The 24,652-nt window shown below is 41.6% G+C and overlaps 1 protein-coding gene across 1 annotated transcript in view; it reads left to right on the forward strand.

Annotated features, from left to right (window-relative positions):
* The window catches only part of CLNK (cytokine dependent hematopoietic cell linker), a 74,606-nt gene extending 50,906 nt beyond the window's left edge, over window positions 1-23,700 (forward strand). The window contains exons 3-8 of the mRNA XM_050945512.1: window positions 467-516; window positions 5,616-5,656; window positions 7,577-7,739; window positions 21,463-21,566; window positions 22,040-22,085; window positions 23,642-23,700. Of these exons, the coding sequence (XP_050801469.1) occupies window positions 467-516; window positions 5,616-5,656; window positions 7,577-7,739; window positions 21,463-21,566; window positions 22,040-22,085; window positions 23,642-23,700 (463 nt within the window). The remainder of the gene's footprint in view (window positions 1-466; window positions 517-5,615; window positions 5,657-7,576; window positions 7,740-21,462; window positions 21,567-22,039; window positions 22,086-23,641) is intronic.
* Window positions 23,701-24,652: the final 952 nt, after the last annotated feature.

A 24,652-nucleotide genomic window follows, 5' to 3' on the forward strand; every position in this document is an offset into this window, starting at 1 on the left:
ACAAAGGGTGAGGAGGGATGAGGGTGACAGACAGAGCCATCATTCCAACAGTGAAGGGAGAGATCCATGCATATGGACCCTCTGTGCTCACATCTTGGTGGTTCATCAGGGCGCATGTTAAGACACTGGATCAGTACAGATTCAGAAGGAAAAGTGCCGTCTACTGAATCACCAATACAGGAGTTATACTATTTACCTACAAGGCTTAATTAATTCATATTTGTAAAATGCTTTGAGATTCTTGCATAGGAAAGATGGGTCCTGTGTAACTGCAACATATTTCTGGCAATAGAACCAAGACAGATAAAGAGGCCCCAAAATCATCAAATTTCCCACAGTTACCAAACATATTTTCTCACTTAAATGATTAGCAGGTCCCTCATTCTGTTATGTTAATCCTTCAATGAGGTTTTGATAAACTTGCTAATACTTTGGTGAGTGCATTTGTTCTCTTTTACTTCTTTAGATCTTGGCCAAACATGAATGCAGCAAGTAAACTTGAGTTAAACCACAAAGGTAAAATATTATGTTATCATTTGTACAATGTTTCCCCTCAATAATATTTTTCATTACATTTTCTTTTTACCATACTTATTACCCTTAATGTCAGCAATAGTTTGCAATATGCAAAGAATATAGAATCACAACCCTGGTGTGTTGATCTGTTGTAAGAAATATACACAACTCAGGTGTGTATATACACAACTAATGAATGAGGCCAAAAGCTACCAGCATACAAGAAGAATATTGATTTTGTGGCCTCATGCATTAAAAAGTTCTACATCACAAAAAGTTATCCTGCTGCATGTAAAATGGAGATTTAATACAACAAACATTGAATTGTTAATGAAATGGTTCATTGCTTCTAAAAACCATGGGAGGAAAGAATGTATAAAGTTTATTTTTAAAAGTGCCTTTTTATCTATATCTATCTTGCCCCATTTAGGCTTCCATCATGCAATCAGTTCTGCTAGCATAGACCTCTGTTCCTGTGTCGAGTTTCATGGGCACAGGTGTCCATACCATCAGATCTGATTTAAATTATCAAAACGGTTGATCGCTTCTAAAACAATTGGGGGTTTAACCTTTTGCAAAAAAAAATCAATTTTAATTTAGAAAAAAAAGTAAACATCTCCTATTCGTAAGGCCCTGATCCTAATTATAAGATGCTTTCTAGCCCCATTAGTAAAACTTTTAAGCACATGTTTAACATTAAGCATGTACTCAAGTCACATTGACTTTGTGGATAAAATTTTAGCCCCACTATAATCAGTGGGGAAAATTCCCACTGACATCCATAGACCCAGGATTTCACCCCCTGACCTTAATGGAACATGCTTAATGTAAAGAATGTATGTCAGTGCTTTGCTGAATCAAGGTCTCTATCAACCAAACACATTGCTGGATGTAAAACCAGTACCCAACATTTATTGTACAACATGTGCATCTTACCACGTGTTACACATTCACACATAAAGGATTGTTTGCTAAAATGAGTACATCCACCACCCCCTTACTTTTTACTTTCAAATAGCATCACAGGGCTTTTTTTAATAGAGGATGTTATGGGGTGTATAAACCCAGCACTTGGTCTGAAGAGGTTAAAGAGCAACTTGGGGCCCAGCTGACCTTGCCCAGCTGCAGCTGCAGAGCATGTTCCAAATGGAGGTAGAGCTTAAAAGGAATCCAGACAGCTCTGAAGGGGGCTGACAAGGCAGGGAGAAAGGCCTACGCTGGGAGTTCCTAGAAAGGGATGCTGCAGCAGCCCCTCTGGGAAAAGAGGAGCCTACCAGTGGCCTCAGACAGGCTAAAGGTATAGTTAGTGTATTTTTTTCATTACCTTTTGCTACAGACTGCAAAGCTTGGACCATAGAGAAAGGGGTAGGAGGTGACCCAGGGAGGGTAGCCTTAAGGTGCTTTTGGGTGCCAGACCTTGGTAACTGTCACAGGGTTTGGGTTCCCCTATTAAGAAGGAAGTTGCCCCCGGGTTCCCCATATTAAGAAGGAAGTGACCTCCTAACCACTAGGTGATGTTTCCAACAAGCACCAATAGAAAATAGGTTTTGTGGTGAAAAGAACCAACTCAGATAAAATAAAACCAACATGTCTGGTGGTTTCAGTGACGTGTTTTCTTTCGATTCACTTCCAAGTGGACCAGTGGCCACATCACAGCAAAACCTCACTACAGCTGGCACTTTCTGGCATCTTCCTGCCCCCTACCCCAAGTCTCAGAAGAGAGGCCAGCCTATTCTCCTGTTCATCCCTTGAACTGAACCCACATAATTTTTGAGGATCCTGCATGGCCTCGCTAAGGCCTAAAACAGAGATGCTTAAATACATGAGATTTGCATTTTTCATGATATTTCCAGACAACTAGAAACTACCTATGAGAGCCTTACCCTTGAAAAATTTCCAACCCAATTTTGTACATCTGAAGGTTGGGCTGTTTATTAAAACACAACTTCCTGTCTGATGTCACTATTAGAAACAATGAAATCACTGACCTTTCAAATACCTTCTTGTATTGAAGTCCATGGGTACAGATTCAGATCCTGTGAACTCCTATTTTAATTAGTGTGACCGCAGAATCAAAGTTGTCCCTGCTTTCTCACTTAAAGAAAAAAGGAAATTTTGATACTTGGTACTAATGTGCAATATAGTAATGCGTGGCACTTTGGTCTACACCAATGTTTCTCATCCAGTAGGTCACAACCTCCGTGGAAGATCATCACGTGTTGAAAATTTTAATCTAATTTAAAGCAAAGAAAATCTCGTGCCCCAAAATTCCCGCAGCCCCTTACCCTTCAGCTGTTTTCTGTCAACCTTTTGAAATACGCCCACGTAATTATATGAGCTTATTGTTATCATTGATACACATTTACTTTTATAGTAAATGTAAGGGAGCTGTGAAAATGTTTTGACTTTGAATAAGGGGTCACCACCATGAAAATGCTGAGAAACTCTGATTCTATACCAACTACAAGTTTTCAGTTTCCAATGAAAATAACAGTGATAAGAAGAGGTCAGTTTGATTGTAGACTCTTTGGCACAAAGACTATATACTACATGTGCTTGTACAACACCAGTGCAATGGGGCCCTGATCAGACTGAGACCTGAGGGTATGAGCATATTACAAATAATAAAGAAAATAATACCATCCTGAAAAGTGTTTAGAGCCCTCAATTACCATGCACCTTCCAAATGGTGCTCAGTGTTTTGCAAGATCAGGCCCCAATACACATTGTGTTGGTTATGTTATATCACTGTATATAAGCTTTGTCACCACTATAGAAAAGGTATTGAACTGAAAGTCCAGGAATATTCTGCCTCCTGTACTGGCTGGTTTGAATTACTCAGTCAGCAGAAAGAAGCTGGACAAATAACTTAACCAGAAACTGAGGGTTATCCTTGCGTAAAGGGAATCCCTAGATAGAACAGTGCCAGTCCTGTCGCTCTGTGTGACCATCCTCACCATGCTTCGTCAGAAGAGGTGTTCCCAGAAGAAAGGAGGCATGGCTGGGATGCCTCTGAGCTCCAGTGATCCCTGACTCATAAACTCACAGACATGGGGGAAGGATAGCTCAGTGGTTTGCCCATTGACCTGCTAAACCCAGGGTTGTGAGTTCAGCCCTTAAGGGGGCCACTTAGGGAACTGGAGTGTAAAAAAAAAAAATTTGTCTGGGGACTTGCCCTACTTTGAGAAAGGGGTTGGACTAGATGATCTCCTGAGGTCCCTTCCAACCCTGATATTCTATGATTAAAGGCCAGATGGGACCATCATGATCATCTAGATGGACTTCTTCCACCTTAGAGGCCACAGAACCTCACCCACTTTACTATGAGAATGGCTTGGGGCTCTGGACATACAGGTGTAAATTTAAGTTACTGATGTCTTTGTGCTGCTCTAATTTATGCTGGGAATGAGGCCACCTCTGCCTGGTCCTGTTCCAAATTCCACTTGGTTACACTAGAGAACATGGCCAATAATATTGATCTGTATGACTCATTTTCCTGTCATGTTGAGCATGTTTAATTTGGAACTCAGGGAATATAGAGTCATTTTTATAATTTGAAATAGAAAACCAAAGAATGAAACTTTAAAGCACTGGTTTGTTTTCATCATTATGTTTGTAGGGCCTGATTCTCCTCTCACTGGTGTAAATCAGGAGTAACTTCAGTGAAATCAATGGAGCTATAGTAGTAAATTGTTGTAAGTAAGCAGAGAGTCAGGCCCATAGTTTGCAAGAGTCTGTTTCTCCTCCCCCTATATGAACAAAGATAACAGTAGTACAGGTACAGTACAAATGAACATTTAATGCCATCTGCTGGGCCATGCAAAATTGTGCAATATTTTGTTGCTGGGATCATGTATTGCATCTAACTTACAGAAGAACAATGATGCATAAAAGTATGTGTTTCTTTTGTTTTGTTTTTTGATCAGGGTCAGTTAGAATGACCAAAGGATCTACATAACACAATATATATCAAATGGGAGCATGCATATGTAAACAAACTATTTGCAAAAATCAAAACTATATTGACTTCTTTGATTATATTGCCACTTTCCAGGTGGGTGGGTGGGCTGGCTGCTGAAAATTTGAAACTCTGGCCACATAGGAGAGGGAGGCTACTTCCAGTCATTAAGATTCTAGCCTAGGACTCAGGAGTCCTAGAGGCAATTCCCTGCTTTTCCCCAGACTTCCTGTGTGACTCTGGGCAAGTCAGTCTCTCTGCGACCCAGTCTCCCAGGTAATGGGAATTATGCTTCTTTCTTACCTCGCAAGAGTGTAATACACTAAAGACTGTGAGTAGAGCTGGTCGGGAATTTTTCAATAATATTTTTTTTCACCAAACAATACTGATTTGTTGAAACTGAAACGGCTGTGAAATGGAGTCCCTTTTAATGAAATTCTGAACTTGAAAAAAAGTGATGAGATAAGTTCTAAAAGTATCAAAACATTTTGTCTTGACATTTTCAAAAAGAAAAAATCAATTTTTCTGATTTGAAATTATGTTTACTTTAGAATTTAAGCCAGAGTATAAAGAGGTTAAAAAAGAAAAAAAGCTGAAATCAAAATGAAACACTTCAAAAGTATAAAACTGAAACATTTTGATTGCCCAGAACCAAACAAATTGGGTTTTTTTTTCAGTTCATGAATAGTTGAGATTCCAATTTTTTGTCCAGATTTGAGACAGGAAGAAATGTTGAGCTCCCAAAAATATCCATGAGACAGGAAAACTATTTTCTTCTAAGCTCTAACTGTGAGGTGCTCAGATGCTGTGGTGATGGGGACCATACAACTATTTACAATATTTGTATTTATTTATTATTTAGGCACCTAGCTTTAGGCACCTATTTGAGAAAAAACTTGGCCTTAATAGCCTCTGTGTAGATGAAATAAGGGTGGGTCTGAGGTTCCATAAGACTCTTTCCTTACTAATGTATCTACTCAGGGGCAGCCAGCATTTTTCACTATGTGAGCTATGTGAATATTTTCAGTATATTATACAGTTAACTGAGTGCTGTTCCTTTTAATAAAATGCTAAATAATGTATCACTCTTCTATATAGAATATATAATACTTGCTGTAATCTTTCTGATTACTTTATTTAGAAGGCAAGAGCAGAAATATTCCTGGAAAAACATCTAATTTTGTAAGTATTTTTTTCCATTCCTTTTGAAAATTTTGCTTTACTTTCGCTTAGACTTGAAATTTCAGATTGTCGCCTGCTGTAGTGCTGTTGTGGGAAGACCATCCTTTCTGCCTGAGCCCATGGAATGTAGAGTGGGATTTTGAAAAGTGCTTAGTCTTGGCATAACTCTGCTCCTAATGGAATCAATGAGAGCTTTAACTTGACTTCAACGGGAGCAGGATCAGGCCAACGCTTGTTTTTGAAAATACCATGAATAGGATTCATTTTCTGCATATAGCTATGTTCTGTTTGAACTACAGTATCATTGTATTTAGAATAATCATTCAGTATCAAATCTACCAAAGTATAAGATGCATTTTTTCTCTAGTGTGTAATTTTGTATTAAAATAAACATGGAAAATGGTTATTTCCAGATAGGCTTGGAACTTCTGAAGTTGACAGGAGCTGTTACAGGAGCAGACTGCTCAACAGCCAATTGCTGATCTATGGCCTGATTCTGTTTTACTTGTGTACCTCAAAAATCACTCTAAAATCAATAGAAGTTAGTGTAAACAAGAATGGTAAGAGCATGTGCTATAAATTGGACAATTAGTACCCAAGTAGTGCCAACAGAAGAGCTGGACAAATAAAAACATTGCAGTGAACTTTCATTCAAATGTGAAAGCTGATTGCAATTCTACAATTCAGTAATATTCACCACCCTGCCTTGTTTGCTTGGACACAGAAGATTTGCTAGTGCAAGCACTCAAAACTCAAATACTTAAATTTCTGTTAACCAAAAGTGACTTTTGAATATTATATTTTTATTTTAAAATTTGCAATTTGTGGTGAGCTGGTTAATTACATAAATCACTGATGTTCAGATTCACAGAGTCCAAGGCCAGAAATGTTCTGCCATTAAGCTATACCCTCAGTGATAATATTAGTTCTATTCCCTAGCTTGAAGTTTTACGTAACTGAACAGCATAGCAAAAATGTAGCATTTAAAATATTACAGTGAAATGTAAAATTTTTAAAATGTGCTTTGCTGGTTAAGTTACACTCTGTGTAACATTTTCAAAAGTCTCTAAGTGACTTAGGAACCAGATTACCATGTCCAAGGTGATTTAGGCACTTGGGGGAGATTTTCAAAGGCACAAATGATACTCAGCAAAACTTGATGGAAATTAGACTCCTAACTGCTATTTGAAAAGCTCCCTCTTAGGAGCCTGAGTCCCACTAACTTTCAAATTAAAGTCACTTTCATGTCTGTATGCAGCCTTAGGCCACGTCCACACTACAGAGTAAAATCGAAATTAATAAAATCGATTTTATAAAACAGATTTTATAAAATCGATTTTAAGCGTCCACACTAGGGCACATTACTTTGGTGGTGTGCGTCCATGGTCCCAGGCTACCATCGATTTCCGGAGTGGTGCACTCTGGGTAGCTCAGTAAAAGAATGGGACCAATAACTTCGATTTCCATCCACACTAACCCTAAATCGATTTAGTAATATCGATTTTAGGGTTACTCCTTTCGTTTAGCTGGAGTACATAAATCGATTTTAAGACCCCTTAAAATCAATTTTAAGTGCCTTGTAGTGTGGACGGGTACAGCGTTAAATCGATTTAACGCGGTTTAAATCGATTTAATGCTGTAGTGTGGACCTGGCCTTAGTTACATTCTAAACTGCAAATAGAAACTCTGCTGCACCAGTGTACCATGTGCAACCTTTCATCTTCATCCCTTCAACAGCTGAACAAAACTCCCAGTTCACAGTCTGCAGGCATGAAATGGCATGAGTCAGTCCAACTCCATCAAAGTCAAAGTCAGTAGAGCCATTTGAGTCAATGGAGTTGCATTCACTTTGGCCAAGCCTGAAGTGAGCCCTGCAGCTATGGGTTCATTTTGTTACCTGAATTTCTTTCTTTTGCCTAGGATAAACATTTTGCAAAAGTGGGTGAGGATGAATCAGAACATTCACGTGATGTACTTGATGAAGAACAGTATCCCTATGATACTGTAAAAACTTCCAGCTTGGAGGCAATGCATGCTTTGAAAATTTTGCCTGCCAAACCTATAAAAGAATCCGAGTATGCAGGTAATTTACTTCTGTGCTAAAACATAACAGAGTCCTTGGACTAAGTGGGGAAAGCAAGGACCAGATTGTGCTCAGTCTGGTTATTTTAAAAAATGTTTAGACCAAGTGCTCCACTGGGTGAAAGATATAGAAAGAAAAATACGTAATTGCCAGGATAATCAATTTGCATATGAATGAAACATTATTTTAAGGGTACCTACTGCATCCTTCAGGAATGGGCATTTTGTTTTTAAATAATTTTCCCAAAGATTGTCTGTAGGAAAATTTGGTATTTTAATCAAGCCAGTGATTTGTTTTACAAAAGGCCCTATTCAAGTGTCCTTTTATTTTAACATTTACATATAATACATTATTTGACACAAACCACTGTCAAATTTGGGGTAAAGAAAGGTGGTCCCTACAGGCTATACTAGTCAGCCCTAATAACTACTTTCTAAGATTATAAACCACTGCAAAAAAAAAAAAAAGAGAGCTGTAGACAGAAATATCTTAATAAATATGTACATAAAATGCACCCAACAAATAACAAATAAATTAATTAAATAAATTTAATTTTAGAAAGCTAAAATAAACTCCACAGCAGCAAATGGGAGAGGTTTGTATAAATTAAGGGCCTGATTCAATTCCCACTGAAGCTAAAGCTTTTCCATTGTTTTCAATGGGATTTAGATTGGACCCTAATCAAATTACTGAGCTCATTTTTCCTTAGATTTCTCAGTGTGTATGAACAAAGTATGGGTTCAACTCAGGGAGAGGCTATGCTGAGTTCTAAAAACTTATGTCCAGGCTTTATCTGGAAACCTGAAGTAGCTGCATTCAAATGCTTCATTAACTCTCCCCACACACATACACACTACTTGCCAATGGGAACATTTCTGTTAGGAACCCTATGGTAAGCGTCCTCTGGTGCTTATCTAAGAGAACCCTAGAGTACAGTTACTGCCTGGGGAAAACAATGCAAATTTTGACTGATGGATCCAAAGAAAAGCATATCAAACAAATAGACAGATATTTTTAGTTTATTTATGACCTGTAGCTGTCACATACCAGAAAAGAATCTGAAAATGCATTTCAGAAAGACAAACTTTTGTGTTCATGTCCCAGATAAAAATATGCACTTAAAGTTAATGACCCAGAAAATGTACCGACTCAGAAAAACATGCTCATGTACATGGATGTGTATCAACATGTAGGCACATTTTAGACAAGCATAAATGTGTGTATTAGAAACAAATGTAGATATTGGGAAGAATTCCTGTTATACCTTCTGAATAAATGATAACAAACAAGAATATAGGGTGCAGGGGACAGTGTCAAGGACAGCAGTTTAGGCAGGAAATTTCTAAAAAAATAACTGTCTGGTGGGGACAGTGCTTCTAACCATCTTTTATTATTATTATTGTTGTTCTATTGCAGAGGTTTTTAAGAAAATAGGTCAAGCTTGCCCTCTCCTGAGGTAGAATCTGGAGGGGTAACGGAATGGGACTTGACAAAGACATCCTGGTAGAATTGCTCCCAAATGGCAGAGATGGAGCTTGTCCTATTTTCCTGAAAGAGTTGGCCTACAAACTCCACAGATCTCTCAGGATTTGCAGGCGGCCTGGGCTATCTTGGAGGCTTTTTTCAACCAATATCAGCTCTGGGTCAGAGAGGTACTATGATCAGTCCCTGGCAGTGGAGTTGAGCTTGCAGGGACTCCTCTGACCACTGTTATGTAGCCCAGGGAACCCCCACTTTCAGGAGGACTTCCCCAATGTGGAGGTTGCACAATAGGAAAGATATAGTCTGGTGATTTATCACCTTTCCCAGATAATTTTTGGGGAGCCACAGGGGAATTATGTGCATCCCCCACAACCCTGATCACACCCAACTTGGATTGCCCATTCCCTGCTTAGTACTGCCCCTCTCACCCTGCATAGATCCCCAGTGGAGATTCCTCTGTAGAGTCCTAGAAAGTGGGGTGTAGAGTTGCAGAGATAACTGACACCCTTCTTCAATAGAGAAGGGGTCAGATTCATGCCTGGAGGGGCCATCTCCATGTGCCAAAATCACATGAGTATGATTGGGACTAATTCCATGAGTAAGATCAGCGAGGAAAGCTGAAGGGTTTTGCACATCCTTTGTTGTTTCTGAACCAGCCACTAATGTCTACATTGTTAGATCCTCTCATGTCCTTTGCTGATGTTTCAAATGACTGTTCCACTGAATTCAGTGAAATTCCTTAGACATAGCTAAGCTATAAATTGGCATTTGGCAGCTATAAAGGTGCTGCCAAATATACTTGGGGCACTCAGCCACCATGAAGTGATTAAAAAACACTATTCCACAGCTGTGGAATCTACCAGTGATGTTTTGGAATGATAAGATTTTACTGCTATATAAATGAATATGTGACTTAACTAAGATTGACCTGAACATTATCCACTTATCAAAGCACACTAACATTAAATTACTTGTGTAATGTTCATAGCATCATAGACAATTAGAGTTGGAAGAGATCTCAGGAGATCACCTACTCCAACCTCCGCTCAAAGCAGGACCAACCCCAACTAAATCATCCCAGCCAGGACTTAAAAACCTCTAAGGATGGAGATTCTACTACCTCCCTAGGTAACCCATAACAATGCTTCACCACCCTCCTAGTGAAATAGTTTTTCCTAATATTCAACCTAGACATCCCCCACTGCAACTTGAGACCATTGCTCCTTGTTCTGTCATCTGCCACCACTGAGAACAGCCTAGGTCCATCCTCTTTGGAATCCCCCTTCAGGTAGTTGAAGGCTGCAATCAAATCCCCTCTAATGTTTATTTTTAAAAAGGGCTCCAGAGGCAATCCTGGCAAGCCACTGAATCTAACTTCAGTACCAGCAAAATTGATAGAAACTGTAATAAAGAATAGAATTGTCACACACGTAGATAAATGTGATTTGTTAGGTAAGAACCAACATGGCTTTTGTAGAGAGAAATCATGTTTCACCATTCAATTAACAGTAACACAAAATGTGGAAATGGCAGAAGTGCTAATTGACTTTTTTGTTTCAGTTTTCACCAAAAAGTTTAGTAGCAATTGGACATCTAACTTAATGAATGCCAGTGAAAATGAGGTCGGATTAACGGCTAAAACAGGGAAAGAACAAGTTAAAAATTACATAGACAACTTAAATGTTTTCAAGTCAGCAGTGCCTGATGAAATAAATCCAAGAATACTCAAAGAGCTGACTAAGGAGATATCTGAACCATTAACGATTATCTTCTAAAAGTCATGGAAGACCGGTAAGATTCCAGAAAACTGGAAAAGGGCAAATATAGTGCCAATCTATAAAAATGGGAATAAGAACAACCCAGGGAATTACAGACCAGTCAGTTTAACTTCTGTACCCAGAAAGATAATGCAGCAAATAATTAAGTAATCAATTTGCAAACATCTAGAAGATAATAAAGTGATAAGTAACAGTCAGCATAGATTTGTCAAGAACAAATTATGTTAAACCAACCTGATAGCTTTCTTTGACAGGGTAACAAGCCTTGTGGATAGGGAGAAGATGTAGATGTGGTATATCTTGACTTTAGTAAAGCTTTTGATAAGATCGAGCATGACCTTCTCATAAACAAACTAAGGAAATACAACCTAGAGCTGCTATAAGGTGGATGCATAACTGGTTGGAAAACCATTCCCAGAGAATGGTTATCAGTGATTCACTGTCATGGTGGAAGGACATAGCGAGTGGGGTCCCACAGGGATCAGTTCTGGGTCCAGTTCTATTCAACGTCTTCATCAGTGCTCTAGATGATGGCATAGAGAGTACACTTATAAAGTTTGCGGATGATACCAAGTTGAGAGGGGCTGCAAGTGCTTTGCAGGATAGGATTAAAATTCAAAATGATCTGGATAAACTGGAGAAATGGTCAGACATAAATGGAATGAAATTCAATAAGGACAAATGCAAAGTACTCCACTTAGGAAGGAACAATCAGTTGCACACATACAAAATGGGAAATGACTGCCTAGGAAGGAGTACTGTGAAAAGGGATCTGGGGGTCATAATGGATAACAAGTTAAATATGAGTCAACAGTCTAACACTGTTACCAAAAGAATGACCATTGTTCTGGGGTATATTAGCAGGAGCGCTGTAAGCAAGACACAAGTAGTAATTCTTCCGCTCTACTCCACATTGATTACGGCTCAAGTGGAGTACTGTGTCCAGTCCACATTTCAGGAAGATGTATAAAAATTGGAGAAAGTCCAGAGAAGAGCAACAAAAATGATTAAAGTTCTAGAAAACATGAAGATTGAAAAAATTGGGTTTGTTTAGTCTGGAGAAGAGAAAACCAAGAGGGGACATGATAACAGTTTTCATGTACATCAGTGGTTGTTACAAGGAGGAGGGAGAAAAATTGTTCTCCTTGTCCTCGGAGGATAGGACAAGAAGCAATGAGCTTAAATTGCAGCAATAGCAGTTTAGTTTGGACATTAGGACAAACCTCCTAACTGTCAGGGTAGTTAAGCACTGGAATGAAATGTCTAGGGAGGCTGTGGAATCTCCATCACTGAAGATTTTTAAGAGCAGGTAGACAAACACCTATCAGGGATGGTCTAGATAATACTTAATCCTGTCTTGAGTGCAGGGGACTGGACTAGAAGACCTCTCAAGGTCCCTTCCAGTCCTATGATTCTATAATTCTATTATTAGGATTATTTGAGGGAGTCAACTAGCGAACGGATAAGCGTGATCCAGTCAATAGCAGCCTGGTCTACACTAGAAAATTAGGCTGACATAGCTTCATCAGTCAGTGTTGTGAAAAATCTACCCTCCTGTCCCCCAACACCCGACTGGCATAGTTAAGCCGACCTAAATCCCTATGTAGACATGTTAGGATCCTCTTCAGCCTCAGGTACTGTCATAGTATAATTCCCAACTCTGAACCTTAGCATCCAGGATATGGGTACTAGCCTAAAGTCCTCTAAGCTTAATTACCAGCTTAGATTCTGTAGCGCTGCCACCAATCAGGAATTCCAGGGCCTGATACCCTCTGGTCCCCTCAAACCCTTCCCTGGGGATCCCCAAGACCCAGATTCCTTGAGTCTCACAACAAAGGGGAATAAACCATTTCCCTTCCCCATCCTTTCTTCCTCCCAGCTCTTTCCCGCCCTGGGTACATTAGGAGACCACCGTTATTCAACTCCTTGAATCACCACCCCGAGAGGAATGTTACCTTTCTCCTCCCTTCTTCCCCGGAGAGAGATACAGAGATCAACGCAGAGAACACGTTTTTCTTCCCTCCTCCCTTTCCTTTCTCCCACCAATTCCCTGGTGAGTGCAGACTCCCTTCCCTGGAGTCTTACAAAAGATAACCAAAAAATCAATTAGATTTTTTAAAAAAAGAGGAAAACTTTAATAAAGAAGGAAAAACATAAAAATTGTCTCTGTAATCAAGATAGTAAATATACAGGGTTTTTATAGCTTATAGACAATAGAAAGAAGCTTTCTTCAGCAGAAACACAATTTAAGCTACTTCCAGAAAGTACACATCTGCAAATAAAGAAAAACAAGTTAAAAGACTATAACTGCCTTTTTACTTACTCACTATTCTGAATAGATAAGAGACTGTAGCAGGGAGATTGGCAGAAACCTGGTTGCACCTCTAGTCCCGTCCAGGATCCAGAGAGAACAACACACAAACCCAAAACCCACAAACAAAGGCTTCCCTCCACCTAGATTTGAAAGTATCTTGTTTTTTGATTGGTCCTCTGGTCATGTGTTTGGGTCCCTGTTTGTTAATCCTTTACCGGTAAAAGAGACATTAACCCTTAACTATCTGTTTATGACATGCCCCCCAAATTGCAGACAGTGGGGAACCTCACTGGCGGTGATTTCTTCCTAGAACTTTAGAATGAACAGATTAATACAACACAATGCACCTTTACATATACTAATACGTATGTAAACTACAAGACTTCTACATTTTAAGGACAATTTTTAACCAGTGGATTCTGGGAAACTTCCACGGGAGAGTGCATTAGCTACTTTGTTAGAAGCTCCTGAAATGTGTTGAATTTTAAAATTAAAATCTTGGAGAGCTAAACTCCATTGAAGAAGTTTTTTGTTGTCCCCCTTGGCAGTATGAAGCCACTTTAGCGTAGCATGGTCAGTTTGTAGCTGGAACCGCCGTCCCCAAACGTATGGGCATAGCTTTTCCAGGGCGTACACAATGGCGTAGCATTCCTTTTTACTGACTGACCAGTGACTTTCCCTCTCAGACAGTTTCTTGCTGAGAAATACGACAGGGTGGAAGTTGTGATCCGGTCCTTCCTGCATGAGAACTGCCCCTATACCACACTCGGATGCATCGGTGGTTACTAGGAATGGTTTGTCAAAGTCCGGGGCCCTTAACACAGGGTCAGACATGAGCGTCGCCTTAAGTCGGGTAAAGGCCTTTTGACACTCATCAGTCCACTTAACTGCATTTGGCTGGGTCTTTTTGGTCAGGTCGGTCAGTGGGGCAGCGATTTTGCTGTAGTGTGGTACAAATCGCCTGTAGTATCCGGCCAAGCCTAAGAAGGATTGGACCTGTTTCTTTGACTTTGGGACAGGCCACTTTTGGATAGCCTGGCCTGTAGGGGGTTTATGGTTCCTCGACCCACCTGGTGTCCCAGGTAAGTTACTCTGTTTTGGCCTATTTGACACTTTTTGGCCTTAACAGTTAGTCCAGCCTGCCTGATGCACTCAAAGACCTTTTCCAGGTGTTCGGGCCAGGAGTCAGAAAAGATGGCCACATCATCGAGGTAGGCAACTGCATATTCACCCAGTTCTGCTAGTAGACCATCTACCAGCCTCTGGAAGGTGGCGGGTGCATTTCGCAGCCTGAAAGGAAGTACATTAAATTTATACACCCCCGCATGGGTGATGAATGCTGACCTTTCCTTGGCAGGTTCATCTAGCGGTACTTGCCAGTACCCCTTGATTAAGTCTATTGTAGATATGAATTGGGCATGTCCCAGCTTTTCCAATAGCTCATCGGTGCGTGGCATTGGATAGTTGTCTGGACGAGTTACCGCATTTAGCTTATGGTAGTCCACGCGAAAGCGTATTTCCCCATCTGGTTTGGGTACCAGAACCACTGGAGATGCCCATGCACTGGTAGATGAGCGGATTATACCCATCTGTAGCATGTTCTGGATCTCCCGTTCTATAGCAGCTTTGGCATGAGGAGACACTCGGTAGGGTGGGGTTCTAATTGGGTGAGCATTACCTGTGTCAATGGAGTGGTATGCCCATTCAGTCCGTCTTGGGGTGGCTGAGAACAATGGGGCGAAGCTAGTGCACAGCTCCTTGATTTGTTGCCGCTGCAGACGTTCCAGGGTGGTTGAGAGGTTCACCTCTTCCACGCCACTGTCTTTTTTTCCTTCGTAGTAGACACCGTCAGGCACTCAGCGTCATCTCCTCTCTGGACTGTAAACTGACAAACCTGTAAGTCTCTGGAATAAAAGGGCTTGAGAGATTTAACATGGTACGCTCTGGGCTTTAGGGAGGAATTGGAAAATGCTATGAGGTAGTTAACAGCTCCCAGGCGCTCTTGGACCGTGAATGGCCCTTCCCATGATGCTTCCATCTTATGGGCCTGTTGCGCCTTCAAGACCACAACCTGGTCTCCTACCTTGAAGGAACGCTCTCTGGTATGTCTGTCATACCAGGCTTTTTGCTCTTCCTGAGCATCCTTTAGGTTTTCTTTAGCAAGGGCTAAAGAGTGCCGGAGGGTGTTTTGTAGGTTGCTTACAAAGTCCAGAATATTAGTCCCTGGAGAAGGCATAAACCCCTCCCATTGCTGCTTTACCAACTGTAATGGCCCTTTAACCTCGTGGCCATACACAAGTTCAAACGGTGAAAACCCTAAACTGGGATGTGGTACAGCCCTGTAGGCAAAAAGTTACTGCTGCAACGCTAGGTCCCAATTATTGGAGTGTTCACTGACGAATTTACGTATCATGGCCCCCAAAGTTCCATTAAACCTTTCCACCAGGCCATTGGTTTGATGGTGATAAGGGGTGGCAATCAAGTGATTCACCCCGTGAGTTTCCCACAGTTCTTTCATGGTTCCTGCCAGGAAATTAGATCCTGAATCTGTAAGGATGTCTGAGGGCCAACCTACCCTGGCAAAAATGTCTGTTAGGGCCTGGCACACCGCGTTAGCCCTGGTGTTGCCTAGAGCTACTGCTTCCGGCCATCGAGTAGCAAAGTCCACGAAAGTCAGTATGTACTGCTTTCCTCTGGGTGTCTTTTTTGGGAAAGGACCCAGAATATCCACAGCTACTCGCTGATATGGGACCTCAATTATGGGGAGTGGCTGGAGAGGGGCCTTGACCTGGTCTTGGGGTTTTCCCACTCTTTGGCACACCCCACAAGACCGGACATACTTGACAACGTCCTTGCCCATCCCCTCCCAGTGGAAGGACTTCCCCAACCGGTCTTTGGTTCTGTTCACCCCAGCATGGCCGCTGGGATGATCGTGGGCTAAGCTTAAGAGCTTCTCCCAGTACTTAGTTGGAACCACCAACTGTTTTTGCGGCTGCCATTCTTCCTGGTGTCCACCAGAAAGAGTCTCCTTGTATGAAAGTCCTTGTTCTATAACAAACCGGGATCGGTTAAAAGAGCTGAGAGGCGGTGCTCCTTGCCGCCGCCCAAGCTTTCTGAAGGCTGTCATCTGCTTCCTGCTCAGTCTGGAACTGTTCCCTTGAAGCTGGAGACACCAGTTCTTCCTTAGACTGTGGACTTGGGCTTGGTCCCTCTGGAAGCGATGTAGGTGATGGGGTTGTTTCCGTTGCTGGTGAGCCGCTCTCCGCTGGTGCACCAGGGGGTATTTCAGGCTCTGGCTGAGCCTCTTGGGTGTGGTTGTCTGCTGCTTCTGCCAGTTCAGGCTCGCTGGCGCCCTCTGGCGTTGGGGTTGAAGATGGATTTGGAAGCACTGTCATCAGTGCTGGCAATGGTTCTGGTGCTGGCTGCTTTTCCAGTTCCTGGTCTGGGACTGGAGGCACTGTGGCTGTTTCCATTGTTGGCATGGGATCCGGGTCCACTACCTCTGTCTGGGTCTCTTGTAACACAGACGGGGCCCCTGTGGACGGCTCAGGAACAGAAATGGGTCTGGAAGCTTGCCTGGTTTGGCTACATGTAACCATTCCCACTCTCTTGGCCTGCTTCACTTGGTTGGCCAAATCTTCCCCTAGTAGCATGGGGATGGAATAATTGTCATAGACTGCCAAAGTCCACATTCCTGACCAGCCTTTGTACTGGACAGGCAGTTCAGCTGTAGGCAAGTCTACAGCTTGTGACATGAAGGGGTAAATTGTCACTTGGGCCTTCGGGTTGATGAATTTGGGGTCCACCAAGGATTGGTGGATAGCTGACACTTGTGCCCCCGTGTCTCTCCACGCAGTAACCTTCTTTCCGCCCACTCTCAAAGTTTCCCTTCGCTCCAAGAGTATTTGAGAGGCATCTGGGCCTGGGGATCTTTGGTGTGATGGTAGTGTAATGAACTGCACTTGGTTTGGGTTCTTTGGGCAGTTGGCCTTTATATGTCCCAGTTCATTACACTTAAAGCATCTTCCAGCTGACTGGTCACTGGGTCGAGGTGGGTTACTGGAGACGGGTGAGGTGGAAGAATAGGGCGTCTGTGGCTTTCCTTGGGTTGTAGGTGGGGTCTTGGGCTGCCCTCGGTTATAGGGTTTATTGTCGGTGTGCCCCCTGGGGTATTCGTTCCCCTTGACAGTAGGTTTTTTCTTTTCTGTTACTTCCATCCATTTGGCTCCAATCTCCCCTGCCTCGATTACCGTTTTGGGCTTTCCATCTAGGATGTACCTTTCTATTTCCTCAGGAACACCATCTAAGAACTGCTCCATTTGTATCAGGAAGTGCAGCTCATCCAGATTGTTAACCTTTGTTCCTGATATCCAGGCTTCATAATTCTTTGCAATGTGGTAGGCGTGTCAGGGGAATGACACATCTGGTTTCCATTTAAGGGCTCTGAACCACCGATGGGCATGTTCAGATGTGATCCCCATTTGGTATCTGGCCTTGGTTTGAAAAAGTTTATAGTCGTTCATTTTCTCCTTAGGCATTTCAGCCACCACCTCTCCTAAAGGTCCACTGAGCTGTGGTCTCAGCTCTATCATGTACTGGTCTTCAGGGATGCTGTACCCAAGGCAGGCTCTTTCAAAATTTTCTACGAAGGCCTCAGTGTCATCACCTGCCTTGTAGGTGGGAAATTTCTTGGGATGTGGAACAACATCTTGAGAAGGGTTGTTAGGATTGGCTGTGTTCTGTTGCTTAGCCCGTTCTAATTCCAGGGTCTGCCTCTGGAGTTCCAACTCTTTCTCTTTTATCTCCAGCTCTCTCCTGTGGGCAGCCTCTTTTTCTCTTTCTCTTAGCTCCATCTCTTTTTGTTTTATTTCTAGCTCTTGTAGTTTTTTTTCCATGTCTCGCTTGTGCTCTGCCTCTTTGATTTGTTCCTCTGCCTCCAGTCTCGCTTGTTCCTGTTTCAGGGTATCCTTAGTAGTCATGGTTCCTGCTTTCTTGTGTTGGGGTGCCCTCTGGTGTTTATTGCCTGAACTGCGGCTTTTCTGTTGCTTCTCGGGTGGCCTAGCAACAGTGCCTTTCTAACTAGCCTTCCCGGATAAAACTAGAACAAAAAGAAACCCTTCATTTGCATGTGTGTTCTGCTGGTGTAGTTGACTCACAGCTGGAGTTCTACTGTCTAACAAAAGACCCTTGTTAAACTTAATGGCCTTTACCTGAGGCAATCTCTATGCACAGCCAGAACGGAGCAAGGAAAAAAAAAAAATCTCTGGCTGTAGTTTTGAAAACCCTCTCTCTGCTACAAGCAGCTAGCAGAGAAAAAGAAAAATAATAATCTTACTGGCTTTTGGATTCTACTTTCCCACACGCTGCCAACATGTCATAGTATAATTCCCAACTCTGGACCTTAATGTCCAGGATATGGGTACTAGCCTAAAGTCCTCTAAGCTTAATTACCAGCTTAGATTCTGTAGCGCTGCCATCAATCAGGAATTCCAGGGCCTGATACCCTCTGGTCCCCCCAAACCCTTCCCTGGGGACCCCCAAGACCCAGATTCCTTGAGTCTCACAACAAAGGGGAATAAACCATTTCCCTTCCCCATCCTTTCTTCCTCCCAGCTCTTTCCCGCCCTGGGTACACTAGGAGACCACCGTTATTCAACTCCTTGAATCACCACCCCAAGAGGAATGTTACCTTCCCCCTCCCTTCTTCCCCGGAGAGAGATACAGAGATCAACGCAGAGAGCACGTTTTTCTTCCCTCCTCCCTTTCCTTTCTCCCACCAATTCCCTGGTGAGTGCAGACTCCCTTCCCTGGAGTCTTACAAAAGATAACCAAAAAAATCAATTAGATTTTTAAAAAAAAAGAGGAAAACTTTAATAAAGAAGGAAAAACATAAAAATTGTCTCTGTAATCAAGATGGTAAATATACAGGGTTTTATAGCTTATAGACAATAGAAAGAAGTTTTCTTCAGCAGAAACACAATTTAAGCTACTTCCAGCAAGTACACATCTGCAAATAAAGAAAAACAAGTTAAAAGACTATAACCGCCTTTGTACTTACTCACTATTCTGAATAGATAGAGACTGTAGCAGGGAGATTGGCAGAAACCTGGTTGCACCTCTAGTCCCGTCCAGGACCCAGAGAGAACAACACACAAACCCAAAACCCACAAACAAAGGCTTCCCTCCACCTAGATTTGAAAGTATCTTGTTTTTTGATTGGTCCTCTGGTCATGTGTTTGGGTTCCTGTTTGTTAACCCTTTTCCAGTAAAAGAGACATTAACCCTTAACTATCTGTTTATGACAGGTCCAAATCCTGTATCTTAGCACCCAGCAGACAGCATATCCTTCTGTTCTCTGGATCAGCTCCAGTTACAAGCCTGTCTATTTTTCTCAGTAAGGAGTCCCCAGTCATGTAAACCTGCCTTTTCCTGATGATACCGTGATTTTCTGATCTATCCCCTGTTCCCTCTGGCTGCAGATCCTCTCAATTCCTATTCTCCCTTGCAGTCCTCTGCAACTCATTCTGTATCTTCCTGGGGCTCATATTTGGTGTTGTTATCTCCATTGACTCTTCCCCTTTTCCTATAGAACTAGCTGCTCTTCTCTTCTTTCTTGCTTTCCCACCTTCAGTGACCACCTGCTGTGGCTCTTCTTCATTTTTCAACTTTAAAAACTTGTTCCTGAGTTCAATTTCTCCTTCACTAGCCAGTCTTTTCCTCTGCCTGGTTCTCTTAGACTTGGTCTACACTGCCAGTGGGGAATCGAACTTAAGTTATGCAACTTCAGCTATGTGAAGCCTTCCCTCAGAGTTCTTTTATCCTGCTTCCATCTGCAAGTCTGAGCTTTTCCCTTCAGTCTCTTCATGTCTTTGCGGCATCATCTGCTTGAACCCCCTTCTAAACTCATTCAGAGTTTCCACCTGCATCTCCAGTCCTCAGATCTTTTCTTCCTTCAGCTCTATCAGGTGGCACTTCATGCAGACGAAACTCTTTTCAGGTACCCCCTCCAGGATCATGTACATGCTGCAGTTTCCACATCAGTCATCTTCATTGTGTCTTCCACCGCTTGGGTCACTACCACTGCTGCCTCTGTATTTGTCATAGCCTGTCCACCTAGGTCCTGTTAGTCCAGGAAACACAAACCAAACCAGAACATCACCACCCACAGCAAAACAAACCCCCAACAAACACCAAACACCACACACTGCCTTCACTAGCCTATCTGTTCCTCTGCGTGGTTCTCCTAGTGTTCTCCCACTTAAACTCCCCTGTTTACAGCTCTGTTTGCTGATGCCTAATCAGAGAAGCCCAACCCCCTAATCAGGGCTCAGCTTCTCTCCCAGCACACTGCTCCTACCAGCCTCTACAAATGCCTTCTCCTCCAACAGAACTCCCACTCAAACTCCCCTGTTTACAGCTCTGTTTGCTGGCCCATGTGCTTCTGCAGCTGTCTGTGATATGGAAAAGGGATGAAAAAATAATACGATGTCATAATGCCACACCTTGAACACTATGTCCATTTCTGATAACCCCATCTCAAAAACTATATGGAAAACGTTCAGAGAAGTGCAACAAAGATGATCAAGGATATGGAATGGGTTCCATGCAAGGAAAGACTAAAAAGGTTAGGACTTTTCAACTCAGAAAAGGGATGCCTCAGAGGGGATATGATAGAGGTCTGCAAAATCATGAATAGTGTGGAAAAGATGAATAGAGAAATATTACCCCTTCACACAGTACAAAAACCAGGGGTCACCTGATGTAATTAATAGACAGTTGATTTAATACAAATGAGAAAGTTATGCATTGTGTAAAAAAGTACTAACATATGGAACTCATTGCCGTGGGATGTTGTGATGGCCAAAAGTTCATAAAGGAACTTGATAAATTCATGGAGAATAGGTCTAGCAATGAGTATTAGACAAGGTGGTCAGGGCCACAACCCCAACCTCAGGGCAACTCTAAACGTCTGACTACCAGAAGCCAGGAGTGGAAGACAAGTGGATTACTCTATAAATGTCCTGTTTTGTACACTCTCCCTGAAGCTCTGGTATGGGCCCCTGTCAGACACAGGATGCTGGACAAGATGGACCATGGTTTGTTCCAGGATGGCAGCTCTTATATACTCTATCTTTTTCCTTTGTCATAGATCAAAGGTATTTAGGAGATTCAGCTACTACTCACATTTCTAGAAACACTAAATCCTCTGTCATCAGCCAGCCAAAGTCCTCTGACTCCCCTCGAGACTTAGGTGTAAGTAAATATCATACACAAATATAATTCCTTCTTTTTCTGAATCACTTAATGCTATGCAAAGCCATGGGAGTTGCATGGCTAAATCCTTGGACATCTTTTTGAATCAGTACAATTCAGTGTTAAGACTCATATTTTAGTCTGGGCTTTTCATTCACTTTGCCACATGTAATATTGCTCTCATTGTTTCTGTAAATTGTGCTGAACGGAGATGTGTCAGCCATATTAATGTTATGTCAATAAGAGATTTCTAGGAGATAACAATTATGGAATAGATTAGATTAGTGGCTTTTAATTGTTAACTATTTTATGGTATGAAGAGGCCAAGTGTGTGCAATGGTGGAGGAAATATATATGGAGATATCCACTAACTGGTAAATCATCTTGCTGTGTCAGGAACAGCAGAATTTTATCAGCTATACTTCCTCTATTACTGACCAATATCACAGCTAAACATTTTATATTATTTACAGCAATGCAGATATGTTTCAGAGGAGAGCAGAGTCTCAAATGTTAAAGGTACAATAAAAAAACTTGTTTTGCAATTAAATTATGAAATACCATTTTCTTATTTGCTGTATATATGGGGAAGAACCATGTAAGTCAGGGAAGAAAGAATAAAATGCCTATATGTTTCAAAATATCAGTCACTTTAAAATTCATCATATTACAATTGAGAATCCAGCTTCAACGCAATAACAACACTGAAGTAATCACTTTCAAGAGGGGACATGTTGTGGCATTTAGCTCTCCATTCGTCAGGGACAGACCATCCCTGTGTAAAAATCAGATTTTTCTTTCTTGCTCTCTCTCTCTCTCCAATTATAAAGAAGAAATAGGAAAGGAGAAATATAGAGAGAGAAGTGGCAAGTCCACTACATTCAGTTCTTGAGCAATTAGAGTGTGCGCTGAAGTCATTCCCGATTTCAGATGGATCAAATAGGAACAGAATCGAGTTCTTTGCCTAGCCAACTGCAGCCATTCCACTACATACATACCTGCAAACTCTCATGCTGAAGTTGGTCCACTGTGGAGTGAACTATGAAAGGGGAGGAAGGGGCCGCTAAAGAGCAAGCGAGACTGACTCTGTAGCCTAGTGGATAAGGAACCCACCTGGGGGGCAGATGACCCAAGATCCAGTCCCCCTGCTTGAATGACTAAATATTTATCCAAAGTGGAACAGCTTCACCAGGAGAGACTGAGGGTAACCCCCATCAGATTATCCTATATCTCAAGGGTTAGCACACTCCTGGGAGGTAGGACTGAGCTAAAAGCTATAAGATGGACTCCTCCTCTGGCCATTTTGTGTGGAGATAAGCACCTAAGCCACCTGACTCTGAGATGGGGGTTCCCAGTAGTGGATCTCTAGCATAGATAGGCACCTTCCTGCAATCTGGACTTGGCATATCTCTGAGAGTAGGGCAGGGCTTAGCATATACCCCTCTTATCGGCATCATCTCCATTGGCTACTTTAGGCAGCTCCCCACCTAGCATGATGACTTTGTGAATTCTAAGGCACCTATATCTCTCTATTCATTGTATAGGGAGCATAGGAACCTAGCCCAGGCTTTGTGGGTGCAGGCATTTTTGAAAATCCCCCAGGTTCCTATCTGCATCTTTAGGAACTTACTGTTAAAAAATCTGTCCCTTAGCCTAAATTCCATTATTTTAGGTCCTAAGTCTCTTAAGCACTTAGAAAATTTTAACCCAGATTTGCTAAAGGTAGGGTGAACTGATTGGGATTAGAGCAGGTGTCTTAAAACACATTTGTAAAGCGCTTTCTAAACTTATGGCACCTATATCGAACTCTTCATTATTATTTTTAATTAACAATAGTAACTGCACAGTTATAGAAACTATCTTCTCAACATTCATATTCCTGCTTGATGCTTTTAAACCAGTGAACCACAAGATGGCATAAGGGATTTATCTGCACAAACTTGCAAAATTCCTTTGTCAGTTTCATTATAGAACTGTTAAATATTAAAGCTATAATTACTTCAGTTCAGAATAATTTGTTACGGTTTACTGCTTGCAGGATAAATTAACATCTATTATATTTTGTTTTTGTTTAGTTATGTTGTTGGCATATGTCATAGAACTTTATGGAGACAAAGTCAAGGTTTATTTTTAAAAAAGCAGAAACTATAACAGCAAGAGTAAAATAAAGTGATTTAAATGCTTGAAGAACATTGATTAAAAAATGAAGAAAATGTAATTAATCATATTACATGCAAAAAACTAATAATGAAAACAGGATTTGACTTCATAGTTTTATTTACAGAAGTCAGCAAGTACATTTACTAGGGTAACAGAGTCTTATGGAAAAGTCATAATTAACATGTAAATTAGTAAAACAAACTGAATGCCAGACAACTTGATAACAAAAATATAATCTATGAACAATTTTAGAAAAGTCAATATCAGTGCCAAATCTTTTATATAACGACTGCATAGTTAAATCAAATTTCAGTCCCAGTGTCACACCAACTTTTGTGAAAAAATTGACCCAATTTTATATGTGCTCTTACTTCTGCAACTGAAAATGTGAGATGAAAAAATAAAGCTTTTTCCTCAACCATAACTGTTCCTTAGTTAGCACATATAATAATCAGCTTTTTGTGAGTGACGTTAGAGAGAATTGGTCTGGACCCAAATATAAAGAGGAATAATGTTCCAGCTTTTGTTATTGTTATGGCAATTACCTATGTTTGCTCCTATACGGCTGGTCAGACTAATTCTCATCTTATATGGAGATAAGCATAAATGATTGAGAATGTGAAATCCAAATCTTTGATCCTTTGCTGCCCAAAAAAGTGCAATGCTAGAGAAAGAATGAAATCCATTCTACCCTCAGGATTTGGAGTCTGTGAATGTCAAGTGCAGAGCAGCTGGCATGTGGAATCCATCCTCATCCCAGGGCCAGACAGTGAGACTACTGAGCAGTCCCCAGCAACTGCTATTCCAGCCATCTGTGTAGATTGTGAATTAGACTTTATGCTGACACAGGGAGTAAGAGCCACCCCTTACACCTCTGTACATTACCTAGGGCTTGGGTCTGGGGTGCTGTGCCCCCTCCTTACTCC

The sequence above is a fragment of the Gopherus flavomarginatus genome, chromosome 3 (genome assembly GCF_025201925.1).
Source record: "Gopherus flavomarginatus isolate rGopFla2 chromosome 3, rGopFla2.mat.asm, whole genome shotgun sequence".
NCBI classification, from domain to species: Eukaryota; Metazoa; Chordata; order Testudines; family Testudinidae; genus Gopherus; species Gopherus flavomarginatus.